The sequence below is a fragment of the Lepisosteus platostomus genome, chromosome 2 (genome assembly GCF_059453375.1).
Source record: "Lepisosteus platostomus isolate fLepPlt1 chromosome 2, fLepPlt1.hap1, whole genome shotgun sequence".
NCBI lineage: Eukaryota > Metazoa > Chordata > Actinopteri > Semionotiformes > Lepisosteidae > Lepisosteus > Lepisosteus platostomus.
The window spans coordinates 1,645,727-1,673,509 of record NC_142612.1 but is presented as its reverse complement, the minus strand read 5'-3'; the positions used below and the strand labels follow the sequence as shown (position 1 = coordinate 1,673,509).

The following is a 27,783-nucleotide window of genomic DNA, read 5'->3' as shown; positions in this document are numbered from 1 at the left end:
TTGAAACTGCAAAATATGCTTTCACTTTCAATTTAACTATGCTTTACCACATTGTTCAGAATACAATTTACAGTAATCTTGAATAACATTAGGAAAATGTATTACACTCCCTAAGATTTGATTTGGGGTGCGTACTAACAATTAGAGGGAAAAAAATACATTAACAGAAATAAAATGCCACCTAGAACACCTTTTAATTTTCTTTACCTGTCAAACCAGACATTTCATTGGAGCATTCACTACAGTTATTACGGTAAGAAGTAAAATCAGGATTCCGAAGTCCGTTATTATCTGTGAAGAGCTGAGGGAACCAGAGACGAAAACATGGAGAAACCCTGTTTTCTTGTTGCATTGTTTGTTCTGCACATGAACCTCACTACTGGTAAGTTTGATATGATGTTTTATTTTACATTATGTGATGTTTAAACTAGAATTGTACCAAGTCAGATTCACATTAAGACACCATTTAAATGAAGAGACATACAGCATTACCTACTTGTGCTGAAGAAATTGAAGTAGGTTTTCCCAATTATCATAATCAACAAAACTGAAGTTGCCAAATCAACAAGTGAGACAATATGTTGAGACACTTTCAATACTTCTAGAAAAGTGTGAAAATAATTCCATATATCTTGAAATCGCTTCTATCTTGAGTTCCCTAAGAATCACAGTATCTATCACATCTTCGTGTCTATGAATCCAGTCCCAAGTAATTGACCTTCTGACCATTAATACAGCAGGTCTGAGGGGTGTTGGATTTTTCCTAAAACATTCCTGTGTTCAAAGTTCAAAGAGAACTCATTACACCATTTATTAAAATCATTTTGAATGGGCCCATTATTTTCTTGGTATTTTAATAACCTAACCAGGGCTGTGTCATCAACAAACTTATTGAGATGTCTATGTGTTTGCCTTGCTCAGGGGTGCTGTTCAATGGCAGACCCTGCGCTCTGACCCCAAGCTTCTCTCCCTGTCTGTGTCTCCATGGAGAAAAGCTGGGGTATGTGAAAAGATTAATTCCTAATGCAAGAAATTGTATAGGGCTAATAAAGAAACATTATTATTATTATTATGATTCAGTGGAAGTATAGTAAATGTCAGACCTATGTTAAGATGTCTAGGACCTATTCTGTGAAGTTATGGTGTCACATTTAAATTCTTTGAGAGTTTCTGTGTAAACTGCGAGTTTCTGTGAGATGGTGGTTGTTAGTCTGGCAGTTTTTGGAATGGGAATAGTAGATTTTTTCCACAGAAAGGGGATGATTTGTAAAACAAGGACATCTGAAAACACAAGTTAAAAATGTCATATAACTAATCTACATAGATAGATAAGACTTTATTAATCCCGTAGGGTATTGTAGGAAATCTTCCCACACTCATTGTCTGGACCTGCGCTTTGTCTCTCATTAATTATCCTCAACTGTCTACGCTGCTTATCAGCTCTCGGTAGTAGTAGGTTTAAATTCAAAGTGGTTATAAACAGATTCAAATTAATTCCATCTATTGAAATACAGGTAGAAATCTGAATTAAACCAGAACAAATTGCACATACAGTACCTCCATGTTTCCTTAAATATGTTAGTGAGTTAATGCAGGTTGAGACTCCCACCACTCACACTCATTGCACTCATAAATGGATACATTATATTACAGGCCTGGACATAAACGCACCACATAAGTATTATATAAGGGATTATATTATTACTGTATTTTTTAATTGTATGTTTTAGATGTACATGTAATTTTTGCATTTTTCTATGCTTCAACTTTATGTCCTCTGTGGTTCTCGAAGTTCTATGAAAACCGCGGACCACTTAATCCAAGTCACAGATGCAGTGGACCACCTATGCTTACGTCCACTTCTTACTCTGTAAAAATAGTAATAATCGCAAGTAATAAGTGAGACTCAATCAGGATTTATAAAAGGAAGGAACATTCATAATATACGTTTAGTGTTGGACTTGTTAGATCATCAAAACTTCATATCGGATGACGGTTTAACAAGTCTTCGATTTTTACAAGGCTTTTGACAGACTGGAATATCCGTTTATTGGTCAAACCTTACAAAATGTTGGTTTTGGCTCTAAATATATTATAATAATTCAATTACTATAGAATAACATTGACAGTTCGGTTTCTCTTAGTAATGGAATGTCACCACGATTCCACATCGGGGAGTTAGACAAGGTTGTCCCATTTCTCCGTTATTATTTATATTGGCTGCAGAAACATTAGCAATCCTAATCAAAAACAGTAACATCAAGCCGTTGAATGCCATGGGCACTCCTATTATTATTAGCCAAATGGCAGACGATAAAACAATATTTCTAAAAGATAAAGATCAGGTATTTTTGGCAATTGAAACTATTAAGACATTTTCAAATGCTTCAGGATTATCTTTAAACTTTAAAAAATGTGAAATAATGATGATTTATGATAACCAACTTGTATAAATTCAAACACTACGAATTAAATCTGAAGTCAGATACTTGGGGATTTGTATAAATAAAAATGTAGAGGATAGGATTAAACATTCTCTAGCCAACAACGTTTCCAAAACTCAAGCTACAGTAGGCTTAATAGCTGACTACAAAGAGATATCTCCTTATTTGGTAGAATTATTTTGGTTTAAACAGAAAGTATCTGCAGATTTATCTACCGGGCAGTTTCAATCAGGACATCCGAACGTCAATGCTGAGCGAAGCAGAATAAGTGACCCGAAATATATAGCCCCAGAGAGAGAGAGACACCGGAAGGAGAGCAAAGCACAGGAGCTGGGTAGCTGCAGAGGGCGTGACAGTACCCCCCACTTCATGGGGGGCTCCTGACGCCCATACAAATAAGTGAGCTGCACAGCACTGGGGGGAGGAAAAACCTCATTTAACTGAAAGGAAACCTCTGGGAGTCCATGGCTGAGAGCTGCCCTCTCCTCCAGGGTAAATAAACCTTTATTGGGTAAAGGAAGAGGGGGTCAGGTAGAGCTCTGGAGACTTAAAACAAAAAAAAGACAAGTACACAAGCACAAACCACAACAAACATAAACCTGGGAGACCAGGATGACAAACTACAAAAAACAGATGGGAACCAAAGGTTCTCAGAAACAGGGAACAGGGGGACCAAATAGAAGGGGAAAAATCAAAACACCAAACAAAAAACAAAAATAAAAAGACAAAAACACAGGAAAAATACAGCAAACTGGGCAAAACACTTTCAACATTCTATCACTGATATCGGAATGAACAACCCGAGGAGATCCAGGCACAAAACCCGTTCACAGACACAGATGCTTGGAGTGATATCCAGCAATGAGAATAGGAAACCTGGGAAAAAGCTCAACATCCTATCACTGATATCGGAGTGATCTGCCCGAGGAGAGCCAGGCACAGGACCCGCTCACAGGCATGGAAGTCAGGTGTAGCATCCAGCGATTAGAATAGAAGAACTGAAAAAAAGACCAAAGAAAAAGAAAAAACTGCGGCAAGACAAAAAAGCGACGCTTGTGTGATCGGAGATGGCTCCGCATTCTGTCACGGATGTCGGAAAGGACGAATTGTGGAATGGCAGGAGAGTGGAAAAAGACCCTATGCGAAGAGGCGGAATGGGGAGTTAGCCCGGGCTCAGCAGTGCAAAGAGTTCTGGAGTGTCATATAGAAACCTGTGCCCTTAGGCCATGGACGGAGCGGCGACCTGGTGCTAGGCGGGTCTCAGGACATCCGAACGTCAATGCTGAGCGAAGCAGAATAAGTGACCCGGAAATATATAGCCCCAGAGAGAAGGACAGCAAAGAACAGGAAACTAGGGACAGGACAGAGAAGGAGCGCCCTCTGGCTGGAGAGGGCGTGACAACTCCTAAAGTGTCAGCAAAGTAATTAGCAAAGTAGTTTTATGGGGGTAGTCGTATTAAAAAGGATCTCTGTCAAGGCATTCATCAGGACATATGTTAAAGTCAATTCCTATAATTAGTTTGTCAGTTGGAAATTGTATTTTTAGATGATTTATTATTTGAAGGGTTTCTTCCATCAGATTTTTGTTCTGTTTAAGATTATTGTAACCATATATATTGGCCAAGATAAAAAACAATCATCTAAAGCTAAAACAATTACAGCCCAATGACCATTTCCATCTGTCTTACAGTGTATAACTTGATCCACACAATTATTACATAAAATCGCACCCCCTGCTCACCAGCAGGATCCATGATTGAATCACCCCAATGATTGCTCCAAAACTGAACATCCTCTGCTGTAGAGTGAGATTCATGTAGGAATATAAGGTTGGCTTTTTGTTCTTTGCAGAACAGGAACATGGCTTTTTTGTTTAACAGCATTTTTAAATCCCCTAACGTTTAAGGACATAAAAGATAATTGAGTTTTCATTAGGACAAAGAACAAAGAACATAACCATTTGAACAGTAAAGAACAAAAAAGTCTTACGCCTAGAATAACAAGGTAGTAGAATGAAGCGGAATTAAGTGTCCCCGACTCTTTTTTTTTTACCATCCTCAGTTATACTAAATTCGATAACAAACAGAGGATTCTTCTTTAGCCGAAACAGGGCGGCCATTGATATAAGCTACAGGTTATAGCTATATTGACTTGTCGTTGTTTGTAGTCCTCTCTTCTTCCCATCCCATAAACTGTGTCCACAACCTCTGGAAATTTTGTAGAGTACTCAGGAGCAATCCGACTTAGTATCTCAATCACCTTTTCTCTGGTGTTTTCAGAGTTCTCTTCTTTCAGCCCTTTTAGCCAGAGACCCCATCCGCGTTTGTATCTCTCCTGTTCCAAACATATTTTCTTTAAATCTCTGTTTTCATTTTGAAGTAGGCTGAGTCATTTTCTAAATCTGAGATTTTTGATTTACAATCTTTCAGTTCCGCAGCAGTGAAACCACTATCGCGGTGTTCTGTTTAATTGGCTCATGTACATTTAGGAGCTTCTTGTCCTGAGAGTCGAAACGTTTGTAAGATTTTGTATCGCTTCCAAAATCGCCAAATTAGCGGTGTCTGTAACTTCTGCCACCTTTGATTTTTTTGCCAAAGGACTTTTGGTTGGTGTACTAATTACCTTCTGCCTTAGTGTCTGTGGCAGAACCACCTTCCCGGGAAAAACACATCACCATCGAAGGTCTATTCAATAATTTGGCTGTTTCAATGCACTCTAACAAATTTCAAGCAGAATACCTCCTTTGATGATATGTCTATTACATTTACACCCCAAACAATTATCCCATAGACAGCAAGGAAAAAAGTGAAAAAAAATTATCCCCAGGCACTGGCACAACAGGCTTAAAACTTGGGACTCAAAGTTGCACCCCATGGTCACTGTGTAGCTCTTCTTGTGCCTCCAGCAGTGTGTCCGCTCCGGTGGTGGTGCTCTGGTCCGGAAGGGCATATGCTTTGGGCCACTTTGTAAAATGGTCAATGGCCACCAGGATGAAACGGTTGCCGGAATCCGAATGAGGGAATGCCCAGCACATGGATCCCCAACTGCGCCATGGGAGCCCCCACCTGATGCTGATGTAGAGGGGCGCGGGAACAGTCAGGAGGACCTTTCTGTGCTAGGCACACATCACAAGTCCAGCAGAAATTCTCCACATCCCGGTGACACTGTCCCCAGTAGAAGTGGAGACTTGCAGGGTCTTGGCAGTGCCAAAATGTCCCACTCCCGGCTACCCATGCACTGCTTTCAGCACGACATCCCACAGAGAGTGAGGTACCACCAACTGCCACCCTATTTCACCATCGGAGGGTGCCTGTCAGCCATGATGCAACACCCCCTCCTTCAGTCCTCCTGGACTTTCTGACTGAGAGACCTCAGACAGTCCGGATAGGAAATAACGTCTTTAGTACCACGATACTGAACATTGGGACCCCCCAGGGATGTATACTCAGCCCACTCCTGTTCACACTGATGACTCATGACTGGACTGCTAAGCACCGTGCAAATGACATAATCAAGTTTGCTGATGAAACGACAGTGGTGGGCCTCATTAGTAACAATGATGAGGCACCATACAGAGAGGAGGTGGAGCAACTAGCGGACTGGTGCTTAAACAACAATCTGTCTCTGAATGTTGATAAGACAAAAGAGGTGATAACTGACTTCAGGAGGACCCGTGCTGATCACTCTCCACTGCACATCAACGGCTCCCCTGTGGAGACAGCTAGAAGTACTAAGTTTTTTGGTGTGCATATCACAAATGACCTCACTTGGACCATCAACACCACATCCCTAGCTAAAAAAGCACAACAATGTCTCCTCTTCCTGTGGTGACTGAGAAGGGCAAACCCCCCCCCCCCCCCCCCAATACTATCCACATTCCATAGAGGTACCATCGGGAGCATCTTGACAAACTGTATCATTGTTTGGCTTGGGAATTGTAAGGTCTCAGACCGCAAATCCCTGTAACGAATTGTCAATACAGCAGGAAACATTGGAGCCTCTCTTCCATCCATTCAGGACATCTACCACAAACGCTGCACACACAAAGCCTCCAGTATTGATGACGATCCCTCCCACCCCTCCTGCAACTTCTTTGCCCTCCTACCATCTGGTAAAAGGTATCGCAGTATACGGGCCAGCTCCACCAGACTCCATAACAGCTTTTTTCCACAGGCTGTCAGGCTCCTCAACACCCTGGTACCTACTGCACCTACTCCAAATCTGGAAACTTAGTTATTTTTTGCCTAATGTCAGGCATATTGTCTAATTAATTCTCCGCACAATCCTGTAAAGTAAAGTGCACTATGCACATTGCACTATGTACCTTGTCAGAAGTGTCTGTGTCTATATTGTCTACAGCATTGTCTTTGTCAGTGTCTGTCTGTATTCACACCGTAGACCTGGAGAACGAGATCTCGCTCCTCTGTACTTGTATATGGCTGGACTGACAAACAAACTTGAACTTGATAATGGTTGCTAGACCACTTATTAACTTGCTCCAGGTTCTTTTCATCTCCCAGTATCACCAGTGCATCCATAGACCAGACTATTATCATTTGTAGTATCCCATTTATTTCAGTCTATGATTCTACCCATTACATACAATAAAATTCAGAGTCACTTACTGACAGAACAGTACAAAGAAACAGTACAAATTCTCATAGATCTATTGCAAGTAAAGTATGTTTAAGCTGGTTTCATAGTATTGATAAAGGCATACACAGTATGCAATTGTCTGACAGGTACAAAACTAAGAATAGCGAGGTGGTGATGAACGTTTCTCTCTTTTTCAACTAAGGTGAAGTATCATCACATCGGGAAGGATTTATGGGTGAAAGCATTCACTTAAAGGTTAACAGTTCTTGGGATGAAATATTATGGAAATATAATGCAGACAAAATTGCGGAATGCATCAAGAGCAATGGTAAAGCACAATACTATGGCATCTATAGAGGTCGAGTGAGCCTGAACTGCAGTGATGGATCTCTAACAATTTACACACTGACATCTGAAGACAAAGGGGAATACTCCGCTGAGCTGCAGGTTACTGCCAGAACACTCACAGAAAAGATTTCTCTAGAAATATTCAGTAAGTAACAACTGCTTTCATATTATTGAGCTTGGGCACTTACAGTACCGTACACAAGAATATCAGAAGAGCTGACATGAATACCTGCAAATACCTGCACTTTTTCACAGTCCGCAGCTTCACGTTGTCTTGTCTTACTAAATTAAAGTGATGGGATGGTTTACATAATTCTTACTTGGAATACGTCTTTTTTGAGTAAAAATTAAAATTTGATCAAATATTTCCCCCAGAATTCCAGTTCAGAGTAAGTATGTTAGATACAGTAGGTTAGGGTAATAAACTAGGGTTCACTTCTGAAGCAATAGCATCTTGATCCAGTGCAAAAGATTCCTATTGATGATTTTTCACATAAATTCCATCCTATTTTCCAAAAGTATCATTAAACAGAAACTATAAAACCCATTTGTTCTCCTATGCACTTTATCTCTTAGATGTGCATGTGAACTTTTACAATTACTTTCACAAAATGAGAAAATACTTTCCTTAACATCAAAATCACAACTTTTAATGTTTCTAAAGTGTCACAAATGCTTTGTTCTGCCCACAGCCCGAGTACCTAAACCAGTAGTGAATTGCACGGTTACCGACTCTGAAGTGATTTTAGAGTGCAAGGCAAAAAGTACAGACACCACTTACAGATGGAGCAGCACTAGAAGCAAAATTGAAGACGGGTCGATTATTCAGAAACTGAGAAATGAGACTGATGACACAGAATACATATGTATTGCCAGCAATGAAAGGAGTGAAGCCAGGAGTGACCCTATTAAAATTACAAACTGCATTAGAAGAGGTAAGATTTCATTTTTTTAGTTTATATTTCTGACAGAACTGGTACTCAGACTACTGATATGCAAATTGTTTTGTTAATACGGATATCAGGACAATCTATCTCACTAAAATCAAGGGTTTTATATTCTTACACCTCAGTGTTGTCTTTTTCAGACATGTTCAGTAGTTTAAATCAGTACATTGTTGAATATTATGTTTAGTAGTTGTTTTTCTTTGTGATTATACCTTTTTATGTCTTACTTATTACACGCTAAAATAACTTTTATATTTTCAAAAAGTTGTAAGACAAATGGTCACTTGTCGACTTATGTTGTACATAAAAATGCATTTTTTACATAAAATTCGTATCTAAAGTGCTACATGTGTGTTACTGTAGGCATGTGTATAACTATATCATTATTTGTCTATACTTGTACATCACAATTAAGAACTGTTAAAAAAACAAAGTAAAACAGACAGTCACATTCCTGTCCCCTTTACTGGGGACAATAAATAATTCATGTGCAATGTAAGTGCAGGAAGCATGGACTGTTTGGTATTTTTGTATATAGAAAAAAACTATTTTTAAGTGGAGCAAGAGTTTGAATGATTTAATACAGTATATCACTTATTTAAGGACTGCCTGAACAAATGAACATCTTTTATGAAAGATGCAGTACACTGTGTTCAGGAGTTTAATTGTTTTTACAATATTTTTACATTGTTAGATGGATCTTACCACATGTCTATATGCATCTTACAAAGTACACTTTCTGAGTTCTTGTGTTCTTTTAAGAACAAGCAGACTATGAATTGTGGGAATGAATATTAATGGCACAACTTGAATCACAATAAGAGCAAGGAAGTTGTCTGCCGTGGCTCTCCCAGATTTTCTGATGTCTTTTACATAGTTCTGCTTTATATGTGAGATTAGAAATTTGATTTGTTTCGTGTGTTCATGCCCAATGCTAATTAATTTTGCTTGTTTCTCAGACAACCTTCCAACCTGGAGTCTTGCATCCATTGCTGTAGGATCCTGTGCAGTCTTAGTAATAATAGCAATAATAGTATCCTGTTATTTTTATAAAAAAGGTATGTTCTCTTCATTATTTACTGTGAGTGCTGAGTGCCATTGAAAACCAACTCAACTGGTATAAGACTTGATGTCTTACCGCATAATAGAATAAATACATTTCTCCAAGATCTCCAAAGACAAACAAAACAAGAACATTTTACTTTGTTATTTTTAAGTGTTTATATGGTTGTAAAAATCTTACAGGCAGTTTAGAAAACATTTGCATTATTGTGACAAACATGATTAAATGTTGAGTAGTCCAGATTGTGTCAAAAACCACATCACTGTTTTTATTTTCCAAAAGGAAAGATCAGATTCTTTTTGACTGCAGGTAACCATTGGAATAACCACATTCTCTTGGCTATTAGAAAGGCATTATGTTCTTATTCTTATAGAAATTACCATTTTCTCTGCCAGTCAAATTAACACCAAAGTATTAAATATGCTTCTTAACACGTACCACTAACTACAGAATACTGACTCCAGTCTGTACCACCCTGTGTGAGTATTCTATGTGGGAATGAAATGCCTACACTATCTAGTGCTGTGCACCTTAGTGTTAAAGCATTTTCCAGTGGTAAGACAGGATAGAATTTACATTCTTTAATCAGAAAATCACACAGCTCTCACAGAGATCTGAAAAGTTTAACACAGTGAGGAGCAGGGGAAACTCTACAGACCACGCTTAACCTCTTAGGCAGAATTGTGAAAAACAGAATTCAGTTACAGAGGATAGTAAAAAGCAACATGGCACAACTAATATCTTCTAACTACAGAACTAATATCTCTCTGATACGCAGTTCAGTAACCCTGTATTAAATCTGAAATCTTTTGCTGCCCAAATGGGAACCAATGCATTCTAGTCATAAGAGCAATCACCAGATGCCACAGTACTGACATTGTTCATTTAAGTTGGTCACATTATTACTCTTATGATTCTCTTTTTCAGGTAATGCTGAACGGTCTGATGAACAGCCTAAAGAGAAGGAGTTACTTATGCAATCTAACAATGACTCAGGTCAGGTCTTGATTTCTTCTTCAGTAGACACAGTCTATTTTAAAGAACTGTGTTTGCACTGATGTCATAAATGGCACATTTTTTACAGTGAACGGCAAAAGTTTAGGACTTCCAGGAGCTTTTTTTTCTCTCAGTCCAGTGTATGTGTCACAGATGTCTGAAGGAACAAACCGTGGAATGGCAGTAGAGCGAAAATAGACCCTATGCGTAGCAGCGAGACGGGGGTTAGCCCGGGCTCAGCTGTTCAGGAAATGCCGTATAGAAACCTATGCCCTCAGGCTATGGACAGGAGTGACCTGGTGCTAGGCGGGTCTCAGGACATCCGAACGCCAGTGCTGAGCGAGAAGCAGACCAGAAGCAGGAAGTAAATAGGCTACACAACAAGACACACCAGAAAGACATGAATAATCACAGGATACTAGGAACAGGAGAGAAGTAGAGCGCCCTCTAGGTGTACTGGGCGTGACAGTATGTGTGACTGTAAAGATTGGAGAAATTGTGAAAAGCAATATATTCAAACTACATCTTAAATTTTTACAATTATATACAAAAATAAATAAAGTAGCAAAGTAGTTTCATGATTCATGATTAAGAACGATCTTATTCATTCTCAGTTTACTGAGGGAGATGATGCATAAGAGGAAGTGAGAAATAGATACAGTGTTCCAGTTCAAGTAGGGAGCTGCGTCAGGACGTGTACGCTGCAAAGACACAGATAAAGATTTATTCATTCACCTCGGTCTTCAGGTGTCAGCTGAAGAAGTTTCACAACTGAAACATTGTGTCTTTTTTCCTTTCTACAGAGGATAAATCTTTACTTGTTCCATTGTTCCACTTGTTCTTTCTTGCTGTTGTACTATTCCCTTCTAGAGCATTATCAAGCATTGATGAAGCTCTGAGGAAAGTCACAATCTCCAAATTAATCATCAAAAATAGTCATTTATTTTCTATTTCTAATGCATTGAAAAACAGGATTCAAGTTGAAATTCAAATTCCCTTGATAATATAACTAATATACTGTATATACAATAATATAAAAAAGCATTATATTATAATACAATAAAACAAAAACATAATATGCATAACTTTGTTAGGAAAAAAAGATATTTGGAATATTCATCAATTTTTGGTCTCGATCTGAAAACCCTTTGTTATGAAAACATAGACCAGAATAGAATAATTAAAAAGTCCTTGCATTCCCTCATCAAATAATGATGAAAGAAATAAACATAGTATTATCTCTTATACTTTTTAAATGGTGCATTTCATGGATAATAAACTGCAATTTCAGTTTTAACTTGCTAATTTTCATTATTTAACAGCAGCAGGCGGAGCACCAGAAGACAACACAAATGTACTTTCACAAGAAATAAAAATGTCCAAGAAATTCTGTGTTAACCCTTTTGTCTAAGAGGCAGCCTCCTTGCCATAGGAGAAGGACAGGGGACAGGACCTCACCAAGGGGCAGCTGCAAAGGTGGAGATGGGGTGGAGGTGGGGCGCTTGAATTAACAAGTCAAAAAAGAGGTGTATCTCCCCACCCTTCACAACAGGCTCTTCCGGAACCACCAGTCACCAACAGAGCAAGCAAGACAGTCATTCTGCATAACACCCCATTTAATTATGGTTGTTCAATCTACCTGCCACACAAACACATCTCCCCATGACACAGCGGTTCCTATCAGGGCCCAGCCAACTCACAGAACACGTGACACAGTTACCCTCAAGAAGCACACACACACACAGAGCTCGTGAAGAACCTCATGTGGTAACCACAGTTACCAGAACCAAATGTGCCAGAAGAGCAGTCCAGCATCGTCGTTCTTCGAAAGAAGCCCCTTTCAGCTACTTGGCCTCATTGTGCTACAGCAAATACATTCTGTGTAGTCTTTGGCATCCCTATTGCCCGGCTGTCCTTCAGTGGATTGTCCAACCATGTGGTCCGTCGATGCACTCCCCCCACCCCAACCCTGTTTGTCTGCCAGTCCAGCTTTGGGTATGGGGGAGGGGGCCTTCCTCCTCTGCTCTGAGTCCCTAGTGTCCATGTCCTCTCCTGGGTTACGGTTAGGGTTAGCTGCTGCATACTCTGTCTTTTCCCACTTCTTTGCTTATTTTTTAACACTCCTTATGATTCAGTCACTCGAGTTCTTTGAGTACCTAGACAAGCAGCTGAGGAGATTGTACCAATTCAAAATGAGTGACAAGAACATTACTTTTCTCATCAGAGTCAAATCAAAATCTTTTGTCTTTCTTATTATTCAAGAGAAACACTGGAGTAGCAATGGCAGCTGGGCATAACTAAGAAAAGTGTTGCAAGCCTTGATGATACCTACTAATAAACAGTACTTGGAAACAGTGGTTAGAAAATGTATGATGGGGCTAATTCATGATTTAATCATGATGAGAATTTCTATCAGAGTCCTTCTGTATTAAACAGTGAGAGAAGACTGTCTGTCTAAGGATACATAAGAAGAAACCAGTTATCACATTAATGAATCAAGCCTACAAAACTGGACATTTGTACTAGGCCAGTGCTCACATTTGTACGAAATGTTGAAGACAGTATCTTCTCTTCCACACTTCCATCCTTCTGACATGATGCCTTTTTCTTACTTTTGGAATTAATACTAAAACTCTCATAGTCCTTCTATATTAAACAGTGAGAGAGGACTAAAGTTGTGTTTGCATGCTAACACTAACCCTACCTGGGGTGTCAACTGAGCATTTCTGTGATCTATATCTGAACCTCTCTTCGCATAGGATTTTGACATGTTCTCCAAAACAAAAAGATTATGCTTCTTAAAATGGTGTAATATATAAGCAGGATAAACCCCCAACACGACCAGCAACTATCCAACCAATAACAGCACAGCCACCACCAGAGGGCGAGTCTCTGATGTCTATATTACAATATATAAGGAAACAATAGACGCCACCTCTAATGATTGAAAGAACCTACTATAAACGTTGGCACACAATATTCAGATTTGAGAAAGATATAACATCTGATAATATTCCATCAAACACAGGAAACTTTGATAACTTTGGCATGTCACTGTGGTATAAAGGACACCTGTATCTTGTCATTATATTTATAGCCACTGAGCACTTCAGTCAGGACTCAGTTCAAGTCAGGTTTTGTCAGGCCTAGACAAAGGAGAGCAGGGGATGTTGGTACAGCTGGCTGAGGCTGAAATTACTAACTGAGAGGAGAGTGGCTGATACAAGCGACCAAGGCATATATCAGAGAAGCTGAGAGCATTAAAATGAAATACCATATACAGTATCTGCTGTAAGAACCAGAGGTTTTTAGAATTGTTAAAAAATGACAGATTATCTTTCTTTTCATTCTCTCAAATGTTTGCTGCAATGGATTTCAGTGCATTCCAGGGTACACTGATAGCAGAGGGAGCAGTTCACAGAGTAGAACCATGTGCTCATGTGTTAAAAACAAACACTGTCGGACACATTCTGTGCTTTCCACACTTCCATCCTTCTGACATGATGCCTTTTTCTTACTTTTGGAATTGATATTAAAACTGGCACAACTCTCATAGTCCTTCTATATTAAACAGTGAGAGAGGACTAAATCATGATTTGGGAATTTTTGTCTCTAAGCAGAGAAGACTGTCAAGCCAGCAGCACCAACAGCATCAAGCCATCCAGATCCAAGACCATCATCTGGGGAAAGAGGTGACTCAGCAGATACAAAGGCACCTGAGGAGGAAGATAAACCTCAATTAACGCCAAAACTACCACCAAAACCACCACCAAAACCAGTGGGTGAGTTTCTGCTGTCTGTTTAAGAAAATAGGAAAAGAACCAGTATGTCTTCATTAAGAACAGGTAACCAGCTTTGTGGTTCAAAATTTTAAATCTGTTACAAATACAGTGTTTGATAATATTGTAACATCAAACAACAGAAGAAGAAAATGTGCAAATGTTGAATCTATTTTCTTCATAGATTAAGTGTATACACTCAAATTCATGTAGTAGTCATTACTATTAACAATGCAATACTTTGCACATACTGTAGGAGCAAAAACACATGCGTCCTAACCCTGACTTGGGCCCCAAAATCCAGCGCTGAGCTTAACACTTGTCTAAATTGTGTTTGCATTCTAACACTAACCCTACCTGGGGTGTCAACTGAGCATTTCTTTGATCTATATCTGAACCTCTCTTCGCATAGGATTTTGACATGTTCCCCAAAACAAAAAGATTATGCTTCTTAAAATGGTGTAATATATAAGCACAGTGATACCCACAAATAATATCTGAGAGAGCTGAAATGAAAATTAATCTTTTAATCTCAAGTCTGAATAGGTGAGTATACAGCAGAAATATTAAATCTGACATCACTGTTCCAGTATTTATGGAGGGCTCTGCATATTCTCATTTGTTGATCACCGGTGTCATAGTTTAACCAGCAGTGCACAGATTAGAGCACTTCCTTTTGTAGCTGATACGCTTTCCACACTTCCATCCTTCTGACATGATGCCTTTTTCTTACTTTTGGAATTGATACTAAAATTGGCACAACTCTCATAGTCCTTCTATATTAAACAGTGAGAAAGGACTAAATCATGATTTGGACATGTTTGTCTATGTAAGCAGAGAAGACTGTCCAGCCAGCAGCACCAACACCATCAAGCCATCCGGATCCAAGACCATCAGCTGGGGAAAGAAGTGACTCAGCAGATACAGAGGCACCTGAGGAGGAAGATAAACCTCAATTAACGCCAAAACTACCACCAAAACCAGTGGGTGAGTTTCTGCTGTCTGTTTAAGAAAATAGGAAAAGAACCAGTATGTCTTCATTAAGAACAGGTAACCAGCTTTGTGGTTCAAAATTTTAAATCTGTTACAAATACAGTGTTTGATAATATTGTAACATCAAACAACAGAAGAAGAAAATGTGCAAATGTTGAATCTATTTTCTTCATAGATTAAGTGTATACACTCAAATTCATGTACTAGTCATTACTGTTAACAATGCAATACTTTGCGCATACTGTAGGAGCAAAAAAACATGCGTCCTAACCCTGACTTGGGCCCCAAAATCCAGCGCTGAGCTTAACACTTGTCTAAATTGTGTTTGCATGCTAACACTAACCCTACCTGGGGTGTCAACTGAGCATTTCTTTGATCTATATCTGAACCTCTCTTCGCATAGGATTTTGACATGTTCCCCAAAACAAAAAGATTATGCTTCTTAAAATGGTGTAATATATAAGCAGGATAAACCCCCAAAACGACCAGCAACTATCCAACCAATAACAGCACAGCCACCACCAGAGGGCGAGTCTCTGTTGTCTATATTACAATATATAAGGAAACAATAGACTCCACCTCTAATGATTGAAAGAACCTACTATAAACGTTGGCACACAATATTCAGATTTGAGAAAGATATAACATCTGATAATATTCCATCAAACACAGGAAACTTTGATAACTTTGGCATGTCACTGTGGTATAAAGGACACCTGTATCTTGTCATTATATTTATAGCCACTGAGCACTTCAGTCAGGACTCAGTTCAAGTCAGGTTTTGTCAGGCCTAGACAAAGGAGAGCAGGGGATGTTGGTACAGCTGGCTGAGGCTGAAATTACTAACCGAGAGGAGAGTGGCTGATACAAGCGACCAAGGCATATATCAGAGAAGCTGAGAGCATTAAAATGAAATACCATATACAGTATCTGCTGTAAGAACCAGAGGTTTTTAGAATTGTTAAAAAATGACAGATTATCTTTCTTTTCATTCTCTCAAATGTTTGCTGCAATGGATTTCAGTGCATTCCAGGGTACACTGATAGCAGAGGGAGCAGTTCACAGATTAGAACCATGTGCTCATGTGTTAAAAACAAACACTGTCGGACACATTCTGTGCTTTCCACACTTCCATCCTTCTGACATGATGCCTTTTTCTTACTTTTGGAATTGATATTAAAACTGGCACAACTCTCATAGTCCTTCTATATTAAACAGTGAGAGAGGACTAAATCATGATTTGGGAATTTTTGTCTCTAAGCAGAGAAGACTGTCCAGCCAGCAGCACCAACAGCATCAAGCCATCCTGATCCAAGACCATCAGCTGGGGAAAGAGGTGACTCAGCAGATACAAAGGCACCTGAGGAGGAAGATAAACCTCAATTAACGCCAAAACTACCACCAAAACCACCACCAAAACCAGTGGGTGAGTTCCTGCTGTCTGTTTAAGAAAATAGGAAAAGAACCAGTATGTCTTCAGTAAGAACAGGTAACCAGCTTTGTGGTTCAAAATTTTAAATTTGTTACAAATACAGTGTTTGATAATATTGTAACATCAAACAACAGAAGAAGAAAATGTGCAAATGTTGAATCTATTTTCTTCATAGATTAAGTGTATACACTCAAATTCATGTACTAGTCATTACTATTAACAATGCAATACTTTGCACATACTGTAGGAGCAAAAACACATGCGTCCTAACCCTGACTTGGGCCCCAAAATCCAGCGCTGAGCTTAAAACTTGTCTAAATTGTCTTTGCATGCTAACACTAACCCTACCTGGGGTGTCAACTGAGCATTTCTTTGATCTATATCTGAACCTCTCTTCGCATAGGATTTTGACATGTTCCCCAAAACAAAAAGATGATGCTTCTTAAAATGGTGTAATGTATAAACACAGTGATACCCACAAATAATATCTGACAGAGCTGAAATGAAAATTAATCTTTTAATCTCAAGTCTGAATAGGTGAGTATACAGCAGAAATATTAAATCTGACATCACTGTTCCAGTATTTATGGAGGGCTCTGCATATTCTCATTTGTTGATCACCAGTGTCATAGTTTAACCAGCAGTACACAGATTAGAGCACTTCCTTTTGTAGCTGATTCGCTTTCCACACTTCCAAACTTCTGACATGATGCCTTTTTCTTACTTTTGGAATTGATACTAAAACTGGCACAACTCTCATAGTCCTTCTATATTAAACAGTGAGAGAGGACTAAATCATGATTTGGACATGTTTGTCTATGTAAGCAGAGAAGACTGTCCAGCCAGCAGCACCAACACCATCAAGCCATCTGGATCCAAGACCATCAGCTGGGGAAAGAAGTGACTCAGCAGATACAAAGGCACCTGAGGAGGAAGATAAACCTCAATTAACGCCAAAACTACCACCAAAACCAGTGGGTGAGTTTCTGCTGTCTGTTTAAGAAAATAGGAAAAGAACCAGTATGTCTTCATTAAGAACAGGTAACCAACTTTGTGGTTCAAAATTTTAAATCTGTTACAAATACAGTGTTTGATAATATTGTAACATCAAACAAAAGAAGAAGAAAATGTGCAAATGTTGAATCCATTTTCTTCATAGATTAAGTGTATACACTCAAATTCATGTACTAGTCATTACTGTTAACAATGCAATACTTTGCGCATACTGTAGGAGCAAACAAACATGCGTCCTAACCCTGACTTGGGCCCCAAAATCCAGCGCTGAGCTTAAAACTTGTCTAAATTGTGTTTGCATGCTAACACTAACCCTACCTGGGGTGTCAACTGAGCATTTCTTTGATCTATATCTGAGCCTCTCTTCGCATAGGATTTTGACATGTTCCCCAAAACAAAAAGATTATGCTTCTTAAAATGGTGTAATATATAAGCAGGATAAACCCCCAAAACGACCAGCAACTATCCAACCAATAACAGCACAGCCACCACCAGAGGGCGAGTCTCTGTTGTCTATATTACAATATATAAGGAAACAATAGACGCCACCTCTAATGATTGAAAGAACCTACTATAAACGTTGGCACACAATATTCAGATTTGAGAAAGATATAACATCTGATAATATTCCATCAAACACAGGAAACTTTGATAACTTTGGCATGTCACTGTGGTATAAAGGACACCTGTATCTTGTCATTATATTTATAGCCACTGAGCACTTCAGTCAGGACTGAGTTCAAGTCAGGTTTTGTCAGGCCTAGACAAAGGAGAGCAGGGGATGTTGGTACAGCTGGCTGAGGCTGAAATTACTAACCGAGAGGAGAGTGGCTGATACAAGCGACCAAGGCATATATCAGAGAAGCTGAGAGCATTAAAATGAAATACCATATACAGTATCTGCTGTAAGAACCAGAGGTTTTTAGAATTGTTGAAAAATGACAGATTATCTTTCTTTTCATTCTCTCAAATGTTTGCTGCAATGGATTTCAGTGCATTCCAGGGTACACTGATAGCAGAGGGAGCAGTTCACAGATTAGAACCATGTGCTCATGTGTTAAAAACAAACACTGTCGGACACATTCTGTGCTTTCCACACTTCCATCCTTCTGACATGATGCCTTTTTCTTACTTTTGGAATTGATATTAAAACTGGCACAACTCTCATAGTCCTTCTATATTAAACAGTGAGAGAGGACTAAATCATGATTTGGGAATTTTTGTCTCTAAGCAGAGAAGACTGTCCAGCCAGCAGCACCAACAGCATCAAGCCATCCTGATCCAAGACCATCAGCTGGGGAAAGAGGTGACTCAGCAGACACAAAGGCACCTGAGGAGGAAGATAAACCTCAATTAACGCCAAAACTACCACCAAAACCAGTGGGTGAGTTTCTGCTGTCTGTTTAAGAAAATAGGAAAAGAACCAGTATGTCTTCATTAAGAACAGGTAACCAGCTTTGTGGTTCAAAATTTTAAATCTGTTACAAATACAGTGTTTGATAATATTGTAACATCAAACAACAGAAGAAGAAAATGTGCAAATGTTGAATCTATTTTCTTCATAGATTAAGTGTATACACTCAAATTCATGTACTAGTCATTACTATTAACAATGCAATACTTTGCACATACTGTAGGAGCAAAAACACATGCATCCTAACCCTGACTTGGGCCCCAAAATCCAGCGCTGAGCTTAACACTTGTCTAAATTGTGTTTGCATGCTAACACTAACCCTACCTGGGGTGTCAACTGAGCATTTCTTTGATCTATATCTGAACCTCTCTTCGCATAGGATTTTGACATGTTCCCCAAAACAAAAAGATGATGCTTCTTAAAATGGTGTAATATATAAGCACAGTGATACCCACAAATAATATCTGACAGAGCTGAAATGAAAATTAATCTTTTAATCTCAAGTCTGAATAGGTGAGTATACAGCAGAAATATTAAATCTGACATCACTGTTCCAGTATTTATGGAGGGCTCTGCATATTCTCATTTGTTGATCACCGGTGTCATAGTTTAACCAGCAGTACACAGATTAGAGCACTTCCTTTTGTAGCTGATTCGCTTTCCACACTTCCAAACTTCTGACATGATGCCTTTTTCTTACTTTTGGAATTGATATTAAAACTGGCACAACTCTCATAGTCCTTCTATATTAAACAGTGAGAGAGGACTAAATCATGATTTGGGAATTTTTGTCTCTAAGCAGAGAAGACTGTCCAGCCAGCAGCACCAACAGCATCAAGCCATCCTGATCCAAGACCATCAGCTGGGGAAAGAGGTGACTCAGCAGACACAAAGGCACCTGAGGAGGAAGATAAACCTCAATTAACGCCAAAACTACCACCAAAACCAGTGGGTGAGTTTCTGCTGTCTGTTTAAGAAAATAGGAAAAGAACCAGTATGTCTTCATTAAGAACAGGTAACCAGCTTTGTGGTTCAAAATTTTAAATCTGTTACAAATACAGTGTTTGATAATATTGTAACATCAAACAACAGAAGAAGAAAATGTGCAAATGTTGAATCTATTTTCTTCATAGATTAAGTGTATACACTCAAATTCATGTACTAGTCATTACTGTTAACAATCCAATACTTTGCGCATACTGTAGGAGCAAAAAAACATGCGTCCTAACCCTGACTTGGGCCCCAAAATCCAGCGCTGAGCTTAAAACTTGTCTAAATTGTGTTTGCATGCTAACACTAACCCTACCTGGAGTGTCAACTGAGCATTTCTTTGATCTATATCTGAACCTCTCTTCGCATAGGATTTTGACATGTTCCCCAAAACAAAAAGATTATGCTTCTTAAAATGGTGTAATATATAAGCAGGATAAACCCCCAAAACGACCAGCAACTATCCAACCAATAACAGCACAGCCACCACCAGAGGGTGAGTCTCTGATGTCTATATTAGAATATATAAGGAAACAATAGACGCCACCTCTAATGATTGAAAGAACCTACTATAAACGTTGGCACACAATATTCAGATTTGAGAAAGATATAACATCTGATAATATTCCATCAAACACAGGAAACTTTGATAACTTTGGCATGTCACTGTGGTATAAAGGACACCTGTATCTTGTCATTATATTTATAGCCACTGAGCACTTCAGTCAGGACTCAGTTCAAGTCAGGTTTTGTCAGGCCTAGACAAAGGAGAGCAGGGGATGTTGGTACAGCTGGCTGAGGCTGAAATTACTAACCGAGAGGAGAGTGGCTGATACAAGCGACCAAGGCATATATCAGAGAAGCTGAGAGCATTAAAATGAAATACCATATACAGTATCTGCTGTAAGAACCAGAGGTTTTTAGAATTGTTAAAAAATGACAGATTATCTTTCTTTTCATTCTCTCAAATGTTTGCTGCAATGGATTTCAGTGCATTCCAGGGTACACTGATAGCAGAGGGAGCAGTTCACAGATTAGAACCATGTGCTCATGTGTTAAAAACAAACACTGTCGGACACATTCTGTGCTTTCCACACTTCCATCCTTCTGACATGATGCCTTTTTCTTACTTTTGGAATTGATATTAAAACTGGCACAACTCTCATAGTCCTTCTATATTAAACAGTGAGAGAGGACTAAATCATGATTTGGGAATTTTTGTCTCTAAGCAGAGAAGACTGTCCAGCCAGCAGCACCAACAGCATCAAGCCATCCTGATCCAAGACCATCAGCTGGGGAAAGAGGTGACTCAGCAGATACAAAGGCACCTGAGGAGGAAGATAAACCTCAATTAACGCCAAAACTACCACCAAAACTACCACCAAAACCAGTGGGTGAGTTTCTGCTGTCTGTTTAAGAAAATAGGAAAAGAACCAGTATGTCTTCATTAAGAACAGGTAACCAGCTTTGTGGTTCAAAATTTTAAATCTGTTACAAATACAGTGTTTGATAATATTGTAACATCAAACAACAGAAGAAGAAAATGTGCAAATGTTGAATCTATTTTCTTCATAGATTAAGTGTATACACTCAAATTCATGTACTAGTCATTACTATTAACAATGCAATACTTTGCACATACTGTAGGAGCAAAAAAACATGCGTCCTAACCCTGACTTGGGCCCCAAAATCCAGCGCTGAGCTTAAAACTTGTCTAAATTGTGTTTGCATGCTAACACTAACCCTACCTGGGGTGTCAACTGAGCATTTCTTTGATCTATATCTGAACCTCTCTTCGCATAGGATTTTGACATGTTCCCCAAAACAAAAAGATGATGCTTCTTAAAATGGTGTAATATATAAGCACAGTGATACCCACAAATAATATCTGACAGAGCTGAAATGAAAATTAATCTTTTAATCTCAAGTCTGAATAGGTGAGTATACAGCAGAAATATTAAATCTGACATCACTGTTCCAGTATTTATGGAGGGCTCTGCATATTCTCATTTGTTGATCACCGGTGTCATAGTTTAACCAGCAGTGCACAGATTAGAGCACTTCCTTTTGTAGCTGATACGCTTTCCACACTTCCAAACTTCTGACATGACGCCTTCTTGTCACGTTTGTAGTTGATACTAAAACAGGCACAGCTCTAATAATCCTTCTGTATTAAACAGTGAGAGAGGACTAAATCATGATTTGGACATGTTTGTCTATGCAAGCAGAGAAGACTGTCCAGCCAGCAGCACCAACACCATCAAGCCATCCGGATCCAAGACCATCAGCTGGGGAAAGAAGTGACTCAGCAGATACAAAGGCACCTGAGGAGGAAGATAAACCTCAATTAACGCCAAAACTACCACCAAAACCAGTGGGTGAGTTTCTGCTGTCTGTTTAAGAAAATAGGAAAAGAACCAGTATGTCTTCATTAAGAACAGGTAACCAGCTTTGTGGTTCAAAATTTTAAATCTGTTACAAATACAGTGTTTGATAATATTGTAACATCAAACAACAGAAGAAGAAAATGTGCAAATGTTGAATCTATTTTCTTCATAGATTAAGTGTATACACTCAAATTCATGTACTAGTCATTACTATTAACAATGCAATACTTTGCACATACTGTAGGAGCAAAAACACATGCGTCCTAACCCTGACTTGGGCCCCAAAATCCAGCGCTGAGCTTAAAACTTGTCTAAATTGTGTTTGCATGCTAACACTAACCCTACCTGGGGTGTCAACTGAGCATTTCTTTGATCTATATCTGAACCTCTCTTCGCATAGGATTTTGACATGTTCCCCAAAACAAAAAGATTATGCTTCTTAAAATGGTGTAATATATAAGCAGGATAAACCCCCAAAATGACCAGCAACTATCCAACCAATAACAGCACAGCCACCACCAGAGGGCGAGTCTCTGATGACTATATTACAATATATAAGGAAACAATAGACGCCACCTCTAATGATTGAAAGAACCTACTATAAACGTTGGCACACAATATTCAGATTTGAGAAAGATATAACATCTGATAATATTCCATCAAACACAGGAAACTTTGATAACTTTGGCATGTCACTGTGGTATAAAGGACACCTGTATCTTGTCATTATATTTATAGCCACTGAGCACTTCAGTCAGGACTGAGTTCAAGTCAGGTTTTGTCAGGCCTAGACAAAGGAGAGCAGGGGATGTTGGTACAGCTGGCTGAGGCTGAAATTACTAACCGAGAGGAGAGTGGCTGATACAAGCGACCAAGGCATATATCAGAGAAGCTGAGAGCATTAAAATGAAATACCATATACAGTATCTGCTGTAAGAACCAGAGGTTTTTAGAGTTGTTAAAAAATGACAGATTATCTTTCTTTTCATTCTCTCAAATGTTTGCTGCAATGGATTTCAGTGCATTCCAGGGTACACTGATAGCAGGGGGAGCAGTTCACAGATTAGAACCATGTGCTCATGTGTTAAAAACAAACACTGTCGGACACATTCTGTGCTTTCCACATTTCCATCCTTCTGACATGATGCCTTTTTCTTACTTTTGGAATTGATACTAAAACTGGCACAACTCTCATAGTCCTTCTATATTAAACAGTGAGAGAGGACTAAATCATGATTTGGGAATTTTTGTCTCTAAGCAGAGAAGACTGTCCAGCCAGCAGCACCAACAGCATCAAGCCATCCTGATCCAAGACCATCAGCTGGGGAAAGAGGTGACTCAGCAGATACAAAGGCACCTGAGGAGGAAGATAAACCTCAATTAAGGCCAAAACTACCACCAAAACCAGTGGGTGAGTTTCTGCTGTCTGTTTAAGAAAATAGGAAAAGAACCAGTATGTCTTCATTAAGAACAGGTAACCAGCTTTGTGGTTCAAAATTTTAAATCTGTTACAAATACAGTGTTTGATAATATTGTAACATCAAACAACAGAAGAAGAAAATGTGCAAATGTTGAATCTATTTTCTTCATAGATTAAGTGTATACACTCAAATTCATGTACTAGTCATTACTATTAACAATGCAATACTTTGCACATACTGTAGGAGCAAAAACACATGCGTCCTAACCCTGACTTGGGCCCCAAAATCCAGCGCTGAGCTTAAAACTTGTCTAAATTGTGTTTGCATGCTAACACTAACCCTACCTGGGGTGTCAACTGAGCATTTCTTTGATCTATATCTGAACCTCTCTTCGCATAGGATTTTGACATGTTCCCCAAAACAAAAAGATGATGCTTCTTAAAATTGTGTAATATATAAGCACAGTGATACCCACAAATAATATCTGACAGAGCTGAAATGAAAATTAATCTTTTAATCTCAAGTCTGAATAGGTGAGTATACAGCAGAAATATTACATCTGACATCACTGTTCCAGTATTTATGGAGGGCTCTGCATATTCTCATTTGTTGATCACCGGTGTCATAGTTTAACCAGCAGTGCACAGATTAGAGCACTTCCTTTTGTAGCTGATACGCTTTCCACACTTCCAAACTTCTGACATGATGCCTTCTTGTCACGTTTGTAGTTGATACTAAAACAGGCACAGCTCTAAAAGTCAGGTTTTGTCAGGCCTAGACAAAGGAGAGCAGGGGATGTTGGTACAGCTGGCTGAGGCTGAAATTACTAACCGAGAGGAGAGTGGCTGATACAAGCGACCAAGGCATATATCAGAGAAGCTGAGAGCATTAAAATGAAATACCATATACAGTATCTGCTGTAAGAACCAGAGGTTTTTAGAGTTGTTAAAAAATGACAGATTATCTTTCTTTTCATTCTCTCAAATGTTTGCTGCAATGGATTTCAGTGCATTCCAGGGTACACTGATAGCAGGGGGAGCAGTTCACAGATTAGAACCATGTGCTCATGTGTTAAAAACAAACACTGTCGGACACATTCTGTGCTTTCCACACTTCCATCCTTCTGACATGATGCCTTTTTCTTACTTTTGGAATTGATACTAAAACTGGCACAACTCTCATAGTCCTTCTATATTAAACAGTGAGAGAGGACTAAATCATGATTTGGGAATTTTTGTCTCTAAGCAGAGAAGACTGTCCGGCCAGCAGCACCAACAGCATCAAGCCATCCTGATCCAAGACCATCAGCTGGGGAAAGAGGTGACTCAGCAGATACAAAGGCACCTGAGGAGGAAGATAAACCTCAATTAACGCCAAAACTACCACCAAAACCAGTAAGGCCACAACTACCACCAAAACCAGTAAGGCCAAATCTACCACCAAAACCAGTGGGTGAGTTTCTGCTGTCTGTTTAAGAAAATAGGAAAAGAACCAGTATGTGCTCATTAAGAACAGGTAACCAGCTTTGTGGTTCAAAATTTTAAATCTGTTTCAAATACAGTGTTTGATAATATTGTAACATCAAACAACAGAAGAAGAAAATGTGCAAATGTTGAATCTATTTTCTTCATAGATTAAGTGTATACACTCAAATTCATGTACTAGTCATTACTATTAACAATGCAATACTTTGCACATACTGTAGGAGCAAAAAAACATGCGTCCTAACCCTGACTTGGGCCCCAAAATCCAGCGCTGAGCTTAAAACTTGTGTTTGCATGCTAACACTAACCCTACCTGGGGTGTCAACTGAGCATTTCTTTGATCTATATCTGAACCTCTCTTCGCATAGGATTTTGACATGTTCCCCAAAACAAAAAGATTATGCTTCTTAAAATAGTGTAATATATAAGCACAGAGATACCCACAAATAATATCTGACAGAGCTGAAATGAAAATGAATCTTTTAATCTCAAGTCCGAATAGGTGAGTATATAGCAGAAATATTAAATCTGACATCACTGTTCCAGTATTTATGGAGGGCTCTGCATATTCTCATTTGTTGATCACCGGTGTCATAGTTTAACCAGCAGTGCACAGATTAGAGCACTTCCTTTTGTAACTGATATGCTTTCCACACTTCCAAACTTCTGACATGATGCCTTCTTGTCACTTTTGTAATTGATACTAAGGGAATTAACTAAACGTTTGTATTATATCTTGTTGGCTATTTATTTATTTCTTTATATTTTACTAACTCCGTCTCAGGATGCCTTTTTTAAAAAGATTATATACCACACTGTATCTTTACGTATAGCTGGCATAGTTGTCAGGAAAATGACCGAGGGATCTCTCCTGGAACAAATGGTTTATTCAGGTCGAGGCAGAAGGGGCTGCTTGTCACAGAGCCAGCAGTAAAGAAAATATAAGTACTGGTCAGCTTTCTAGAATGACCATATATAGCCACAGTGCAAGCAGAGATTCATGGGGGAGTGTATCTTGTATCATTTGTTTCACTGTATAAAAGAGCACTGTAAGTGTTGTCTTGCGTACAAGAGAAAGACTCCCATATGCATATGAAATAAAGATGCCTTTCAGCACACAAACTCTCGGCTGATGCCCTTTGTTTGGCACAACAGTAGTAAAACGCACAACTCACATAGTCCTTCTGTATTAAACAGTGAGAGAGGACTAAATCATGATTTGGGAATTTTTGTCTCTAAGCAGAGAAGACTGTCCAGCCAGCAGCACCAACAGCATCAAGCCATCCTGATCCAAGACCATCAGCTGGGGAAAGAGGTGACTCAGCAGATACAAAGGCACCTGAGGAGGAAGATAAACCTCAATTAACGCCAAAACTACCACCAAAACCAGTGGGTGAGTTTCTGCTGTCTGTTTAAGAAAATATGAAAAGAACCAGTATGTCTTCATTCAGTATGTCTAAGCAGAGAAGAATGTCCAGTCAGCAGCATCAACGTCATAATGCCATTCTGATCCAAGAAAATCAGATGGTAGAAATTAGTGACTCAGGAGATATTAAGGGACCTGAAAAGTAAGATAAACACCCAACCCCCAGCAAACTCAACAATTCCATTTGCAGTAACACAATCAGACAGGGTTAGTTTCTGATGTCCTTAGACTGTAAGAATATATGAGAAGAATCTGGGTGCTTACATTAAAACATTCAACAAATATGCTCTTTGTCTCAAAACTTTCCTGTTACGAATACAATATTTGATAATATTGTAACATTTAACAGAGAAAGATCTGCAAATGTTAAATATCTCTCATTTTCTTTCAGCTGAATATATATAGGTGCATTCCAATTTATGTAATTGAAGTAGTTAATATTTTTTAACATATTTGGAGTATAAGCAGAAGTTTGTAATGTACCATGCACACACTTTGTAAAAACAGCACCGTATGAAACAATTCTCTCCTTTATTAGACTTTAAATGATTTTGATATTGGGCTTCCTGTTCTTTGTCTTTTCTTGATATCCTGAATATCCTAGTGTGAAGCTATAGCCTGGACGAACTGAGATCTCCCCACACATCTTCCCTGTGGCCAGATCCAAGCAAAATGACATGTTGAGAGGGTCTCTAAACTTTGTACACACTTTTTCCTGCAGAAGATGCAATATATTATAAGATGGACATTCAGAACTGGTTTGAACTGAACTGGAAGAAAGCTGGACACAAGGGCTACTATGTAATTATAAACCGTTATATAGGAATGGTGTGCTACGAACCTAAGTAACCAGTTGTGTTAAAAGAGGTTAGCTTTAGCAAATAGGGATGTGTGATTTTGGAACTTCTTGTAACCACATGGAAGCGTAATAGATAACAGAAAGATAAGTAAGGACTGTTCTAGTTTAATTACTTTGAGAAAAAAACACAGAGCATCTCTGTGTGTTTTGCTCCCATGCGCATGAAATAAAAACTTCTTTTAACTTCTGA

The 27,783-nt window shown here is 38.9% G+C and overlaps 1 protein-coding gene and 1 long non-coding RNA gene across 3 annotated transcripts; one reads left to right on the top strand and one right to left on the bottom strand.

Moving 5' to 3' along the window:
• The first annotated feature begins 81 nt into the window (after positions 1 to 81).
• On the top strand, positions 82 to 27,783 carry LOC148675653 (uncharacterized). Of its 2 annotated transcripts, none has more exons than XM_088644517.1 (17): positions 82 to 382; positions 7,243 to 7,533; positions 8,081 to 8,323; positions 9,295 to 9,393; positions 10,326 to 10,394; positions 14,015 to 14,176; positions 15,008 to 15,160; positions 16,428 to 16,592; positions 17,424 to 17,576; positions 18,844 to 18,996; positions 19,826 to 19,978; positions 21,246 to 21,410; positions 22,242 to 22,394; positions 23,662 to 23,814; positions 25,070 to 25,276; positions 26,549 to 26,701; positions 27,339 to 27,783. In XM_088644517.1, the coding sequence occupies exons 1-17, from the start codon at positions 325 to 327 to the stop codon at positions 27,341 to 27,343; spliced, it is 2,535 nt and encodes an 844-aa protein (XP_088500643.1). In that variant the 5' UTR covers positions 82 to 324; the 3' UTR covers positions 27,344 to 27,783. The 2 variants fall into 2 exon arrangements, with proteins under 2 accessions (XP_088500643.1, XP_088500644.1); XM_088644518.1 differs by lacking the exon at positions 82 to 382 and adding an exon at positions 918 to 1,000.
• Positions 14,046 to 20,517, bottom strand: LOC148675654 (uncharacterized). The gene is made up of 4 exons (XR_015941125.1): positions 20,459 to 20,517; positions 18,057 to 19,942; positions 15,641 to 17,540; positions 14,046 to 14,128 (listed from the first exon to the last, which is right to left on the bottom strand). It is a non-coding gene; the product is annotated as an uncharacterized LOC148675654 (long non-coding RNA).

Excerpts from the sequence above, each read along its gene's own strand:
- LOC148675653 (XM_088644517.1), top strand. The coding sequence starts at position 325 with ATGGAGAAACCCTGTTTTCTTGTTGCATTGTTTGTTCTGCACATGAAC. Across the intron at positions 383-7,242 it reads GCACATGAACCTCACTACTG|GTGAAGTATCATCACATCGG; the intron begins GTAAGTTTGATA and ends TTTTCAACTAAG. Across the intron at positions 22,395-23,661 it reads ACTACCACCAAAACCAGTGG|CAGAGAAGACTGTCCAGCCA; the intron begins GTGAGTTTCTGC and ends TTTGTCTCTAAG.